This window comes from Primulina eburnea, chromosome 6, assembly GCF_022965805.1.
Source record: "Primulina eburnea isolate SZY01 chromosome 6, ASM2296580v1, whole genome shotgun sequence".
Classification (NCBI taxonomy): Eukaryota; Viridiplantae; Streptophyta; class Magnoliopsida; order Lamiales; family Gesneriaceae; genus Primulina; species Primulina eburnea.
Genome location: NC_133106.1, coordinates 36,562,615 through 36,575,692, shown reverse-complemented (window position 1 = coordinate 36,575,692; position 13,078 = coordinate 36,562,615). Strand labels below are relative to the sequence as shown.

The window sequence follows — 13,078 nt, the reverse complement described above, 5'->3', positions numbered from 1 at the left end:
AGACTTTAGCACTAAACTAAGCACTCACCACAAATACACAAACAATCTAGCAAACATAGTAGCAAAACATGGAAGATACCAACCAAACATCCACGACAAGACAAGGATTCCAAGAGAGGAAATGGAAGATATGCAACCAAGCCTCTGCCTTTTAGCTTTGTATCAATCCATCATAAAAAGGAGTCGAGCATAATATAACCAAACTAGTCATCTATTCATGCGATGACAGATAAAATGCACATTTAAAACGTAGATGTCAGTTAACATTATTGACAAAAAGGCCCAAAAGTAGCATTTTTATCTAATAACTTTATTGATCTTAATTTGATTGATTGTGCATATCATTTTGGGACAGTAGGAACTATATATATACATATTTTCAAACATAGGCCGAGATGAACCTCAGAAGGCTAATCACGCCAATTTGCAGATTCACTAAAAAAGAAAATCAACCCTACAGAAGGGTATTCGTAAATTCCATCTCCAAGTAGTAAAATGCATTGTTGAAACTTCGAAATGAAGCATTAAATAGAACTCATCTCTTTTTTTTTAACACTATAATTCAACATTATCAATTATCATTGAAGACAAGATTGATTCATAATCGTGAGAATGCCCAACATACACCACTCCGCAACCCACTATGCAGAACATGGCCTAACAAGTTACAGAATTCATTTCAAGCAACCCCATCAAAGTTAACAAGTAATGAGAAACAAAATTAGATATAGCTAATCAAGAAGATGAAAATTGTGGCGGTGGAGGAGGTAATAATTGATGAGACTGATGCACCTGATTGCTTCCACTTCCGTTGCTCCCCGGAGATGCATACTGCATAATGAAAGGATGCCTCAAAAGCTGACCAGCAGTCCATCTCCTAGCGGGATCCGTCTGAAGACAACAAGCAATAAAGTCCTTAAACTCTTTACTAGCGGTGGAGGGTGCCTCTGGTGGCTGTGACATACAAATCGCAATCATAAGGCTAGCCCAATCACCTTGCCTCCCAACAGCAAATGGGAATCTTCCCAAGTAAAATTCAAGAATGCTGACACCCAAGCTCCATATATCCCCAGCATAACCATCGTATTTGCCATGATTAAGATCAGTATTGATTCTTTCCGGGCTCATGTAAGCTATGGTCCCAACAGCTGAATTGCAGGGATCCATGGTTTGAGCTAAAACTCGAGACACGCCAAAGTCAGCGATCTTGACATCTCTGCGGGAGTTCATCAGTAAATTGGAGGGCTTGATGTCTCGATGAACGATTTTACGCCTGTGGAGATAGTACAAACCGGAGAGAATCTGGCGAGTGAGATCGGATAGAGTGGGTTCATGGGGGATGTGTGCGCCTTCCAGAGAACCCTTGTCAAGGTACTCGAGGAGGACTTGAATTTCGCCATTTTGATCATACATGCAATGACATTTGACGACGTTGGTATTGTTGACGTCGCGTAGGATCTCGATTTCACGGAGCATCTGACGCCGTACCGAATCTTCGTGGTTGCCGTATATCACTTTCAGGGCGTACAATTTGCCGGTGGGTCGATGGAATACTTTGTAGACAGTTCCTCCCGCACCGCTGCCGATGCGGCTGATTCGGTCCAGATCACCGTAGTTGAAGCCACCACTGGAGCCGGAGGAAGGGGCGGAGCTGGGTGGCAGAGGGAGAGGCACGGCGAGGGAAAAGTCTCGTTGGGGCAAAGGGAGGGTAAGGTCAGGGAGGATTCGGCGGTTGGAACGATTGGCGGAAGGCGGCGGTTGAAGGGGTCTCATTATACTTGGTTATTAACCCAAAAACAGCTCTCGAATCCAAGAAAAAAATAGGGTTTGTATTGTTTACCACGATAAAACACCTTTTTGAATGATTGCAACTAAAATATTAATAATCGAATCATCCGAAGACTTAGAAAAGGATTGCTTGCAGAGGAAAATCAACGAACTCCATGGAAAACGAAGGGAGAAGAGGGGAGGAAGAAGGCTTGATTTCTTATTTGTCAAATTAATATTTTAAAGACAAAAAATGTTTTATATTTTTATTGAAAAAGTTTTAATTTTTTTAAATAAAATCGGGTTCCAAAATTAAATAATGTGAAACACAATATAGATATGAGTACGAACTTTCGTAAAGTTTATTTTAAATGTTTTTTGAACTATTAGAATAGTGTTAGTAAAAGTTTAAGTGACGAGTTTTCGAAAATATGATGCAATCATATTTATATAGTTTTAGAATTCTTCTCATTTTAGGTGTGAGATAACTTCGTTTATATTTTTTTCATTTCCGTAAAAAGTCGTTTATTATCTGTACAACTTCTTGACACTGACAATCACTCCCCGTCTTTTTCCCCTCCAAGCATCACATATAAACTATTCTCACAAGAGTTTTCGATTTTATAATTACAGTATTGATATTTGTTGAATTCTTATTTAAAATCATAATTGTAAGTTCATTTTATTGGTGATTATTTTTCCACATAAAACAACCTTTTACTTAAATCTTTATAATTTATTTTTAAGAAGATAAGATACGTAATTGTGTTTGAAAGAATATTTTAAATATTTCATTATCTTTCAAATGTATTTTTGTATATAAAAATAATTTAAATTAATTAATGGTTTTTAATTTATTTTTAAAAAAAAAGTTTGAAGACACGTGGTGTGCTATAGCTACTGCCAATTCAAGGATCGTCTTGGGACAAATCATTTTTTTTTTCCTTTTCTTAATGTATACCAAAATAAATAATCGTTATGCTGGCTTGCGATTTGGTGGACTTGATCTAATACCAAATATGCAAACGCCTTTCATACGATTTCTCCGAACTAATTTCGTGAATTTTATATAATTTATTTTTTTTTATGTTGATTGTTCAAAATTCCACGCAACGGTTGTTACTTTTGTTTTCATCACTATTGTTATTTATTCATATGTTAAATATATTACATAATATATTTATTATATATTATCTATACTATATACTCAATTAATATTTATAGTATAGGTAAATCATGAGGACCGAGGAGTAGGTGTCTATGATCAGTCGACTCAATCCATATATACGATGAAAAATAATATTTTTAATGAAACGAGTCGGGAAGAGATCTGATTCACAAAAATTGACTCATAAGATTGTCTTATAAGAATTTTTGTGAATCGTGATAGAACTGTCTGTTTATGGTTCCCTATCGTCTTCCTTCATTGATGTAAAGTTTTTTTTCCTAAAAAATAATCTTAACCACTTTTAAGATGGTTAATAAAGATTATAAATTTATCGAAAACAATTCACCATTTCTTGTTAATAGACTATTTATAATATAACATTAGATATTAGAGGAAAATGTGGCAATGGGAACAAGCGATGCTTTTGGATTACATATTTCAACCCTCGTTTCTTTTACTTTGTCATCGGCTAGGACCGCAAAGTCAAAACTGGATTTTACCACTCAATAATCAATAATCAATAATTAATAATTAATTAAGCAATTCCGTTTCTTGTATTCATCCAATTGTTGACAAGGACAATCCAAGCAACAATATCGACGCCCGAATTGGTCGAGTAAATGACTAGAATCAATTCATTCGATGGTGATTCTTCCCCGTAAAAATGCAACAGCAAACGAGTTCAATTTTTATCCACGTGGGATCATACATTGCCTACATGAAAATATTAGATTAACAATCCAGATAATAAGTTAGTGCGTGTAAGATTTTATTTGAGTATTTTTCATATTGATTAGACGTTTAAAAACAATTAAAATAAGTTCTTACAACAATATATAATTTCACTTTGGACATAAAACAACTCACTGAAAAGCACAATGTATATAGTGAGACTAAACGAGCCTCAGGCCTTGAAGCCCAACGACACCCCATCTTCCAAAGAACGAGACAAGTATAGAACAGGGACTCGTAAACACTCACCCCATTGTATAAAAATTAATGAAAAAGAGAGGAAAAACAAAAGAAGCCAATGCTCAATTGGGTTGAGAGGTGTTGTGGCTCAAATCAAAGTGCCAAACAATTCACTAATGACCATAAACAAAAGATATATATTCATTGCAGTGCTCCCAAAGTCATTGTCAAGCCAGACAAGAAATCATGCCTACGTAAATACAAGTACCAAAGACGCCCACAACTGGTTTCATGGCCACCAAAAGAACTTTCCCTGTCCCCGATGGATAAGGCTTACAGCTTCTAAGGAAAGGGTGGTGCCTTTGGCTACAGTTGTTTGAAAGCTTATCATTCTGCTCAAGCCTAATTTTGTCTTGTGGCTTTCGGAAGCTAGCAAAAAAGTATCGCCTTCTATTTGTCTCAGGCTAGCAATGTTGTTTCTGTAGTACAGAACTAAAGTTGCTGGATCGTATTTTCTTTTCCTCCCAGTTTACTGTTCGTGCATGGCTTCGGATGAGCTACCGTATGACAACCATTAAAAGTGCTCTCAAGTGGTTTAAGAAGACCTACAGGGATACATCTCACCTTGTCAAGGCTCGCTTGCCTCTTAGCTTTCCCGGTGACGGTCTACAGCCTTTGGAAAGGGTGGAACTTATTACTGCTTCGAATTTAGATTCTCTATTTCATAAAATTAAAGTTCATATGTTGAACAATTTATATCCTTATGATACATCTAATTTTTCTGTGCATCAGTGAGATAAGTGAATTTGTATATAATTTTTTATTAGTAAATTAAAATTTTACCGATAAAAAATAAGTTGGGGTCGACAAAGGGAAAGATTAGTACAAAAGAAATAGCTTCCACCAAAATTAAAGCTTACAGATGACAGAGCCAACAAATATTACCACATTTTACCAAGTTTTGTAGGTACTTGAATACAATCACGCCATATAGGCTAAATCTGACATGCAAGCGTACAGTTTGCGGCGATGTTATACCACTCATCCTTTCAGGTACCAAGATATGGGCCAGAAGTGGAAATCGGAGGGCCATAAGAGTATCTCCATTCCCCACAAGCCATGCATCTATCTGCTTCAATGCTGTTATCTAGGGTGCAAAATTTGCACGGCCAGACCTTTAGCTTCTATGTAATCTCCAAAATCTTTGTTATTTGGGGTTCCACAAGCTCCACATGTACGAGCTAGTGTCTGAATCAATAAACCGTATTAGTAGAATCCAAATATCAAACATCCTGAGACCATGGAGTGGATGAAAGGATGGAACATAATTTAAATAAACTCGAGTATGTACAAGCGGCGGGAGGTGTAAAGAATGGCTTGTCTCTGTAGCTACTGACTACGAGCTTGGAGATATTTGTTGATCAAGTATGGAGGCCAAAAACTTTGTGACTAACCACCACCAAAGTCCAAACAAAAGAGAAGCAGGATGCAGTGAACATTACCTGATTTAATAAGGTGCAGGTTGTGCACTGCCACATCACATCATCTTTTCTACCTGGGAAGGATATGGGTTCAACAAATGAAGTTTGAGCAGATCTATCACCCTGTGTAACAGGAACTTCCGAGATTTTCGAGGACCCCTCACTCTCAACTGATTTGGATCCGCACCACATATCATCATGTAATCTTCTTTCTGCAGCCATTGCTGCTGCTTGGATTGGACTTAGTACAGCCTTAATGCTGCTGTCACCACCGAGGCGTTTAGGCCCACGAGACAATAAACCTTCACGCTGTACTCTGGTTTCTGCAGCAGCCCGAGCTTTATCACGGAGCAAAGATAAAGGAGGCTGAAGAGAATACCCACCCAATCTTCTCCCCGGAAGATCAAATCCTTGCCCACTGCCAGTAACGCCTTTGGCCATAAGTTCTTCACATTCCTAAAGAACAAGAAAATTTCACGAAATGAATAATAAATATCTAGCAGAACGAAGAAGGGAATATCAGTTCATATCAGATGAATGCCTATGCCAATTGATCAACCACACGAAGAAACATTTAACATACACAATCTAGAGTACAAGAGAGACATCCATCTGCCGAGCTTCTATAACCCAAGATATGAACTTGAAACCAAAAAGACATTAGAAAAGCGATATAGTCAAGAGGCCAAGTCGTAAAAGTTTTACCACACAAAAAAAAAGGAGCGGTGTATCGAAATCACAACCTTTCGAATTTCATCCAAAAGATTGTAAAAATCAGTATTATGAGGGCCATATTCGTTGTGACAGAGCTCATGAAGCATGGTGTCGACAATCTGCGCATAGGGGAAAAAATCCCACTTATTGTTCGGCCTGCGCAGTCTCAACTTAATCTCCGCACCTCCTCCAATATTCAACCCCAAAAGAGATGGATTCGCTGGCCTGCAAATTATGTCTCTGTTTAAGCACATAGATAGGCAAGAGTAACAAAAGAGTGAAATCATAAAGGGAATATACGGAAAGTCACATTCTACCAAAACTCAGAAAGAACCCTGACTTTCCACTTTCTTTTCCGCATGATGGGTTGCACTTGCTTCGCTACCTTTTCCAGAATTTCCCTGGCTTCATCTTCCCGGACTTCCTTAAGAGGCTTGACGTCCCAAACTTTGTTAAGATCATTGAGGTCCATGTCGATTGCCCAAATCCCAACCAAACTGGTGAGGATATGTTCCAATAAGTTAGTTGTAATCAGATAGAGCCATATAATTTCTAGTCATTCAACATCTAACCAAATCATAATTATAAAATCTGATTTAAAAACTACATAAATATGTCAATCGATTGTCATCGCCAAGATGAACTTAATCCTGGTATCAGTTTAGTCTGGAAATTAGTCATAGAGTGGATAAACGGACAAGGGTACGACGAGATCTTCCCTAATCTTAAAACAGCTGCAAGAAAAATTAATAAATAACCTCAAAAACTCTCTTGTGATTTTAGCCAAAAACACAACAATCAAATTACAACGACGCGAAGAACTTCGTATACAAGAGGATAATCATAGCACGAGATATCAGGAAGTGAGATATTTAATAATATGGAAGTACCCGGAAATTGGAAACACGAAATCGCAAATAACAATCACTCCAAATGCATAAATTTTCTGTCCAGATTATGAAAATTCAGCACTTGAAAAAAGAATGAGATTTTTTGTGGCAATTTCTGTTTAACTTTTGCTGCAAGACACCACCATTTCAAAGAAAGGCTGACGTTTTTAATTAGCCCACCATTTACTTTGTGGATTTTATGTACGAACTAATTATTTATTCATTCTCCTTTTACACAAAATTCATATCCATAGAACAAAATAATAAAATTGTAATTAAAATATTTTATTCTACCAAATTTGCAAACTAAAAGATTCATTTTTGTCGATCTAACGATTAATCTCTAAAGTATTTCTAGAGAATATGCTTGAAAATTTTGATTAAAAATAGTTCATTCTAAAGGTATTATAAAATGTATCAATTTAGAAGAGAAAATTATTAATAAATTGAAGGCTTTGAAGCCGTTGGACAGATACGTCGAATTGAACTGAATTTCCCACCGAAATTCTACTGCTCGTCTCTCTACTCCACCCGCAAGCCCCATAACTCTTCCTCTTCCTCTTCCTCTTCCTTTCTCGCACGCCTACCATTCCACCATCGAGACCAGCGAGTTCTAAACTTAAACAATGGTGGAAATACCATATTTTTTTTGGCCCCCATTTTTCGTTTTCTTGATGTTCAACACTCTCATTTTCCTCCCCAGATTATACTCTCAACAAAGTAATGAACTTCCGTTACTTCTTTCCTTCTTTCTTATTCAAGGCTTCAATTATTTTCAGTTTCTTGATCACTTTCATTGACGATTCCTTTTTATTTTTCAGGAGTTCCTGGAATCAACTGTATTGATATAATCGATTTATGCTGTGTTTGCAGGTCCAGCTTATATGGAGTTCGTGTCAAATGCCACAGAGTTTCCCTCAGAGGATTATTATGATTACATCATAGTCGGAGGTGGCACTGCAGGCTGTCCATTGGCTGCTACCCTATCTGAACATTACCGGGTTCTTGTTCTTGAGAGAGGGGGTGTTCCCCATGGGCAGCCGAATTTAATGACTCAAAACGGATTTCTCCAAACCCTAATGGAAGTTGATGCCTATGATTCCCCTGCTCAAGCCTTTACATCCGAAGATGGAGTCCCCAATGCCCGAGGTCGGGTTCTTGGGGGTAGTAGTGCGATAAATGCTGGTTTCTATAGCAGAGCGGATCAAGATTTTTACAAAAGATCAGGGATTAATTGGGATCTCAGGGTGATTAATCAGTCATATGACTGGGTTGAGAAGATTATCGTTTTCAGGCCTGAGCTCAAGAACTGGCAATCTGCGGTTAGAGATGGGATGTTGGAAGCTGGGATTGACCCTTACAATGATTTCCGTTTGGATCATGTTTTGGGAACCAAAATAGGGGGTTCAACATTTGATAGCTTCGGTACAAGACATAGTTCAGCGGATCTCTTGAACTATGCAAACCCATCAAACATTAAGGTGGTGGTGCACGCCAGTGTGGAGAGGGTTCTGCTGGCATATTCATCCTCGTATTCTAATGCGAAGCAATCAGCTATTGGGGTGGTTTTTCGTGATCAAATGGGCCGGTACCACCATGCCATGGTGGTAAATGGTGGTGAGGTTTTGCTGTGTGCAGGGGCACTAGGCAGTCCTCAGCTCCTGCTGCTGAGTGGAGTCGGGCCAAGGCCTTATCTAGCTTCGTGGGGAATTCCAATTGCACACCACTCGCCGTATGTTGGTCAGTTTTTGTACGATAATCCCAGAAACGGTATCTCCATTGTGCCACCAAATCCACTTGATCATTCTCTTATTCAAGTTGTGGGTGTTACAAATCTAGGGGCTTATCTAGAGGCAGCATCAAATATAATCCCTTTTTCATCCCCTGCCCGACCGGTCTTCATAAGAAATCCTGGCACGTCTGTTTATCTCACTGTTGCCACTCTGATGGAAAAAATCATCGGGCCACTCTCTGCTGGTTCCCTAACATTGTCATCCACAGATGTGAGAGTGAATCCTACCGTCCGTTTCAATTACTTCAATAATCCTGGTGACCTTGAGAGGTGCGTGAATGGCACACGAAAAATTGGGGACATTTTGAGAAGCCGAGCTTTGGATGATTTTAAGTTCCACGAATGGTTTGGAACTAGAGAGTTTAGATACGTTGGGCCTGAATTGCCTGTTGATCAGTCAAACGATGGAGAGATGAGAGAGTTCTGCAGGCGTACGGTGAGCACCATATGGCACTACCATGGTGGATGCCTAGTGGGAAAGGTGATTGATAAGAATCTCAAAGTGATAGGAATTGATGGTCTCAGAGTTGTTGATGGTTCAATCTTTAATGTGTCACCTGGTACAAATCCTCAGGCTACTCTTCTGATGATGGGAAGGTAAATATCCACTCTTCTCTGTGCTTTGAATGAAGCATAACTTTTCTTGAAATGCTCAAGATTCCATTATTGTTTTTATTTTTGGGTCTTTCTCGTTGCAGGCATGTTGGTCTGAAGTTACTCAGGGAGCGGATGAGATAAAGAAGAGGCCCTTCAACTAGGTTGTCTTGTTGCTTGTGTATATAGGATTTTGCCTGACGATGTGTTCATGTTGTATTGTGTTCTATTCTTTGATTCATAGAAAGATTATAATGTACACAACAAAGAAATATTGCATCTGAAAGAAGTTTCTTGTTTAATAATGAAATGTATTTAGTGTTTTTCACACTAGTGACGGATCTTCAGCATTTGTATATTCTTCCAGTTAGTGACTAATGTTTAACTCATTATGCCAAACCCCCGCCAAGAATATGGCTTTCTTATCTATATCTATCTATCTATATCTATATACCTATAAAAGCGTGGATGAAGGGCATTGTTTTCCAATTGTGCAATGACATAATTAACCTTCTATTCACACTTCAAGATTAGAATGTAACTCCTACATTAATTTTATCAAATAACTCATCTTTATACTACATTTAAATATTTTATCCTTTTAATTCTCTCTACATGTTTTTCCAATGATTTTATTATAATTTTGTAATTATATTTTTATTGCAATTTCTAATTAAGTAATAAATTATAGTATCACAAAAATATATATGAACGTCTACTTCTTTTGTTATATTTCAATCTATATCTATATCTATATACCTATAAAATGTGGATAAAAGGGCATTGTTTTCCAATTGTGCAATGACAAAATTAACCTTTTATACACACTTCAATAATAGAATGTAACTCATATATTAATTTTATCAAATAACTCATTTTTATACTACATTTAAATGTTTTATCCTTTTAATTTTATCTTTACATTTTTTTTCAATGATTTTATTGTAATTTTGTAATTATATTTTTAGTGCAATTTTTAATTAAGTAATAAATCTATATACTTATAAAAGTGTGGATAAATGGCATTGTATCAATAGTTTAAAATATATATTTAATAATTATCATATGAGTTTATTTGATATTACCAGATAAGCTTATTTGAATGTGCATTTCTTTACATATGTTGATTTATTTATTATTTTAAAAACTTATTTAACAAGAAATTAATAGTCATCAATGTTAGTCTATGAAAGATCAATATATAGAATTTATTATCTATGATACAGAATTATAAAAATAAAAAATAAAAAATTTTTAGGAGATTAAATTAAATATTATAAATTATATTTTACTATCAATATTACTATTTCATTTGTTTTAATATTATTTTTATGAGTTACTCACAGTAATTTTCAATTGATAATTATTTGTCTTTAATATGCTTCGTTTTTTTCAGATTATGACATTGATAAACCCATAATTTGATTAATTTTTAGGTTATTGTACTTTATATGTGGTGTTTGAATATATAATTTTTTTAAAAAAATTGTTTCAGTTCATTTTGTTCTATATATTATGTTCATTACAATGTATTATATCGAGCAACTATCTTTAAACACAATGGCCAAAGTAATAATGAAATCCCTCTATTGAAGGACTGAGGAATGAGGATTTAGATGCTTTATCGCAAATAAATCTCTATACTGAGAGCTAATAAAATGGAAATCCCGTTTCCGGAGAACTTTCAACGAGAAAGATTGCTTAGTCATATTCTGTATCGAGTTATACTGGTGTAAGAGAGAGTGTTTTGGTCAATCAAATCATGCTGCTGCGGGGGTGGATGAGAAGTGATCGATAACAACATTCTTCATTATGCCAATTATATCTTTGCAATTCATGCCTTCAAAGTTTCCCAGTTTCATCTGGAACAAAGAATTAATTAAATTCTCTAGGCCGTCAGCTGTGTACCTTACATGGTTTCCCATATCAAACTCGGGCAATTTTTTTTTTGCAAATAGCTCTTATAAGATGGAACCATAGCCTTTTCAATAATCTGGCATGTCTTCAATCTTAACACTTTATCCGAAAGTACCCATTTGGATTGCTTTTTATACATGTCATCAAAGGCATCACAGAACATACCAATTCTTCTCCTGACCAGATCACGATCGATGGCCCTGCCCCATCGAACAGCACTAGGTCCTCTTCGCCTAAAACCACCAATAGTTTCTCCCAATGTTGTTTCAAATACAAAGCAGCATAATAATCCATCGATTTTTTTTCCCAACGACCAAGAATGGCCCATTACTTCTCCAAGCTTGGTCCCACTGGTATTGTTGCACAAGTACCGACAACTATTTTTTGGCCCAGGTCTCTAAATTGAGCTCAAGTGCCCCCATTATGTTTGCTGATTTCACTGAAAAGCAGGCCCTCTTCTAATCTTTTGTTGTTCCATTCTTGATGCATCTCCAAAATACGCCTAAGAATTAAGCTATTGTCATAATCGAGAAGCTGGTTGCAGTATTCCAGTCACGGAGCAAACTGTTCTCAGGACACTACCATCTGGTGGTGGACTGGTTGCGTCAAAAGTTCCCGGAACATTTCATATGTCCCTTCAACAACTTTCTTGACAAGATCCCTCATATGATTTCAAATCTCTACGCAAGATTTCCCACCGAACAGTTGGTTGAAGCTTAACCGCTTTTTGTCTAACGTGCCAAATATTTTCAGCAGCATCAAGAGCTTGATTGCATCCTTCTAGCATTTAGTAACACTGCTTCCCAAGTTGAAAATATCATTGGGTCACATTGTGATGTAATAATTGCAAAGATGTTAGTCCGTACCTCGGATCCAGCTTTCCTGTACACCTAATTGCAAAGCTTGTATTCCATCTGTCGCCCTCAGGGACATAAGCCGTGTGGTAAGGGCTTGGAGTGAAAGACTGTTAATCCATGTTGGCAAGGGTTCGAGTCTCGGCTTCTCCTTTATGGTGAATCGCGCCAACCTCTCCTCTGAGTACCTGCTGCCGATGCATAACCCTGATTTACCTCCCTTCACGCCGGAGCTTGGGACGGCTCTGTGTGGAACCCTCGGGGGTTAATCCATCTGTCACAAATATCTCACAAAAAACTCCATGTGTTCATCCCACATATCAAGGTAGCCCTCCACAATTTGCACTGTGTCAAATTCAGATAATTGTATTGCAACATAATCGGTACCGAGGGCTTGTATAGTAGCTTGAACATTAGCACTCCGGACCCCAGCCAATATTGATATGAAGCCTATTTGTAGCTGCCCGTACGGCTTCATTTGTAGCTGCCCGTACTTCAGTAATAGACTGCTAACATTAACTGCAAAGTGCGATAGACTCGGGTAATCCTCATATTCCTGGGCGGAAATAGAGAATTATAGCCATTAAGATGCATATATGCACCCTCCCACTTGTCAAGGGCAGAAGCCAAAACCCCACCATTTTGGCATGCACAAACGCCTCTCCCCTGCAGTTCCATGAATATTTTCATGACTTTTAAGATGTTATCAAGGTGCCAATCATCATCAGCGCCTTGGATGTTTTTCTATGAATAATTTCATGACCATTGAGACATTATCAAAGCAGGCCTATGTTCCTGGATTTTTCTATCCTGCTCTTCAGAATTTCTCGAGCAGAAATTAAGCTATCCATTCCGTGAAAATCTTCCTCCTTGGATTAAGGTTATTGTGGTTTTAGAACAAAAATGTAGACCGGATATAAATTTAGTTTCCTTTTCTTCCTCGTTACATCGTTTCTTTACCTAACGGCAACAAGCGAAGTGAAAACAAG

General features: G+C 37.3%; 3 protein-coding genes and 1 pseudogene across 3 annotated transcripts; 1 reads left to right on the top strand and 3 right to left on the bottom strand.

Moving 5' to 3' along the window:
* Nucleotides 1-479: 479 nt before the first annotated feature.
* Nucleotides 480-2,001, bottom strand: LOC140834898 (mitogen-activated protein kinase kinase 4). Its single transcript, XM_073200087.1, has one exon. It carries the CDS (start codon nt 1,771-1,773, stop codon nt 736-738), a length of 1,038 nt encoding a protein of 345 aa, XP_073056188.1. The 5' UTR covers nt 1,774-2,001; the 3' UTR covers nt 480-735.
* Nucleotides 2,002-4,724: 2,723 nt separating this feature from the next.
* Nucleotides 4,725-7,115, bottom strand: LOC140834897 (DNA-dependent metalloprotease WSS1-like). The gene is made up of 5 exons (XM_073200086.1): nt 6,933-7,115; nt 6,360-6,539; nt 6,072-6,267; nt 5,350-5,784; nt 4,725-5,095 (listed from the first exon to the last, which is right to left on the bottom strand). Exons 2-5 carry the CDS (start codon nt 6,512-6,514, stop codon nt 4,991-4,993), a joined length of 891 nt encoding a protein of 296 aa, XP_073056187.1. The 5' UTR covers nt 6,515-6,539; nt 6,933-7,115; the 3' UTR covers nt 4,725-4,990.
* Nucleotides 7,116-7,414: 299 nt separating this feature from the next.
* Nucleotides 7,415-9,576, top strand: LOC140833587 ((R)-mandelonitrile lyase-like). Its single transcript, XM_073197920.1, has 3 exons — nt 7,415-7,652; nt 7,806-9,321; nt 9,423-9,576. Exons 1-3 carry the CDS (start codon nt 7,559-7,561, stop codon nt 9,460-9,462), a joined length of 1,650 nt encoding a protein of 549 aa, XP_073054021.1. The 5' UTR covers nt 7,415-7,558; the 3' UTR covers nt 9,463-9,576.
* A 1,317-nt stretch (nt 9,577-10,893) lies between these two features.
* Nucleotides 10,894-12,060, bottom strand: LOC140835532 (exocyst complex component EXO70A1-like; annotated as a pseudogene).
* Between the last annotated feature and the right edge of the window lie 1,018 nt (nt 12,061-13,078).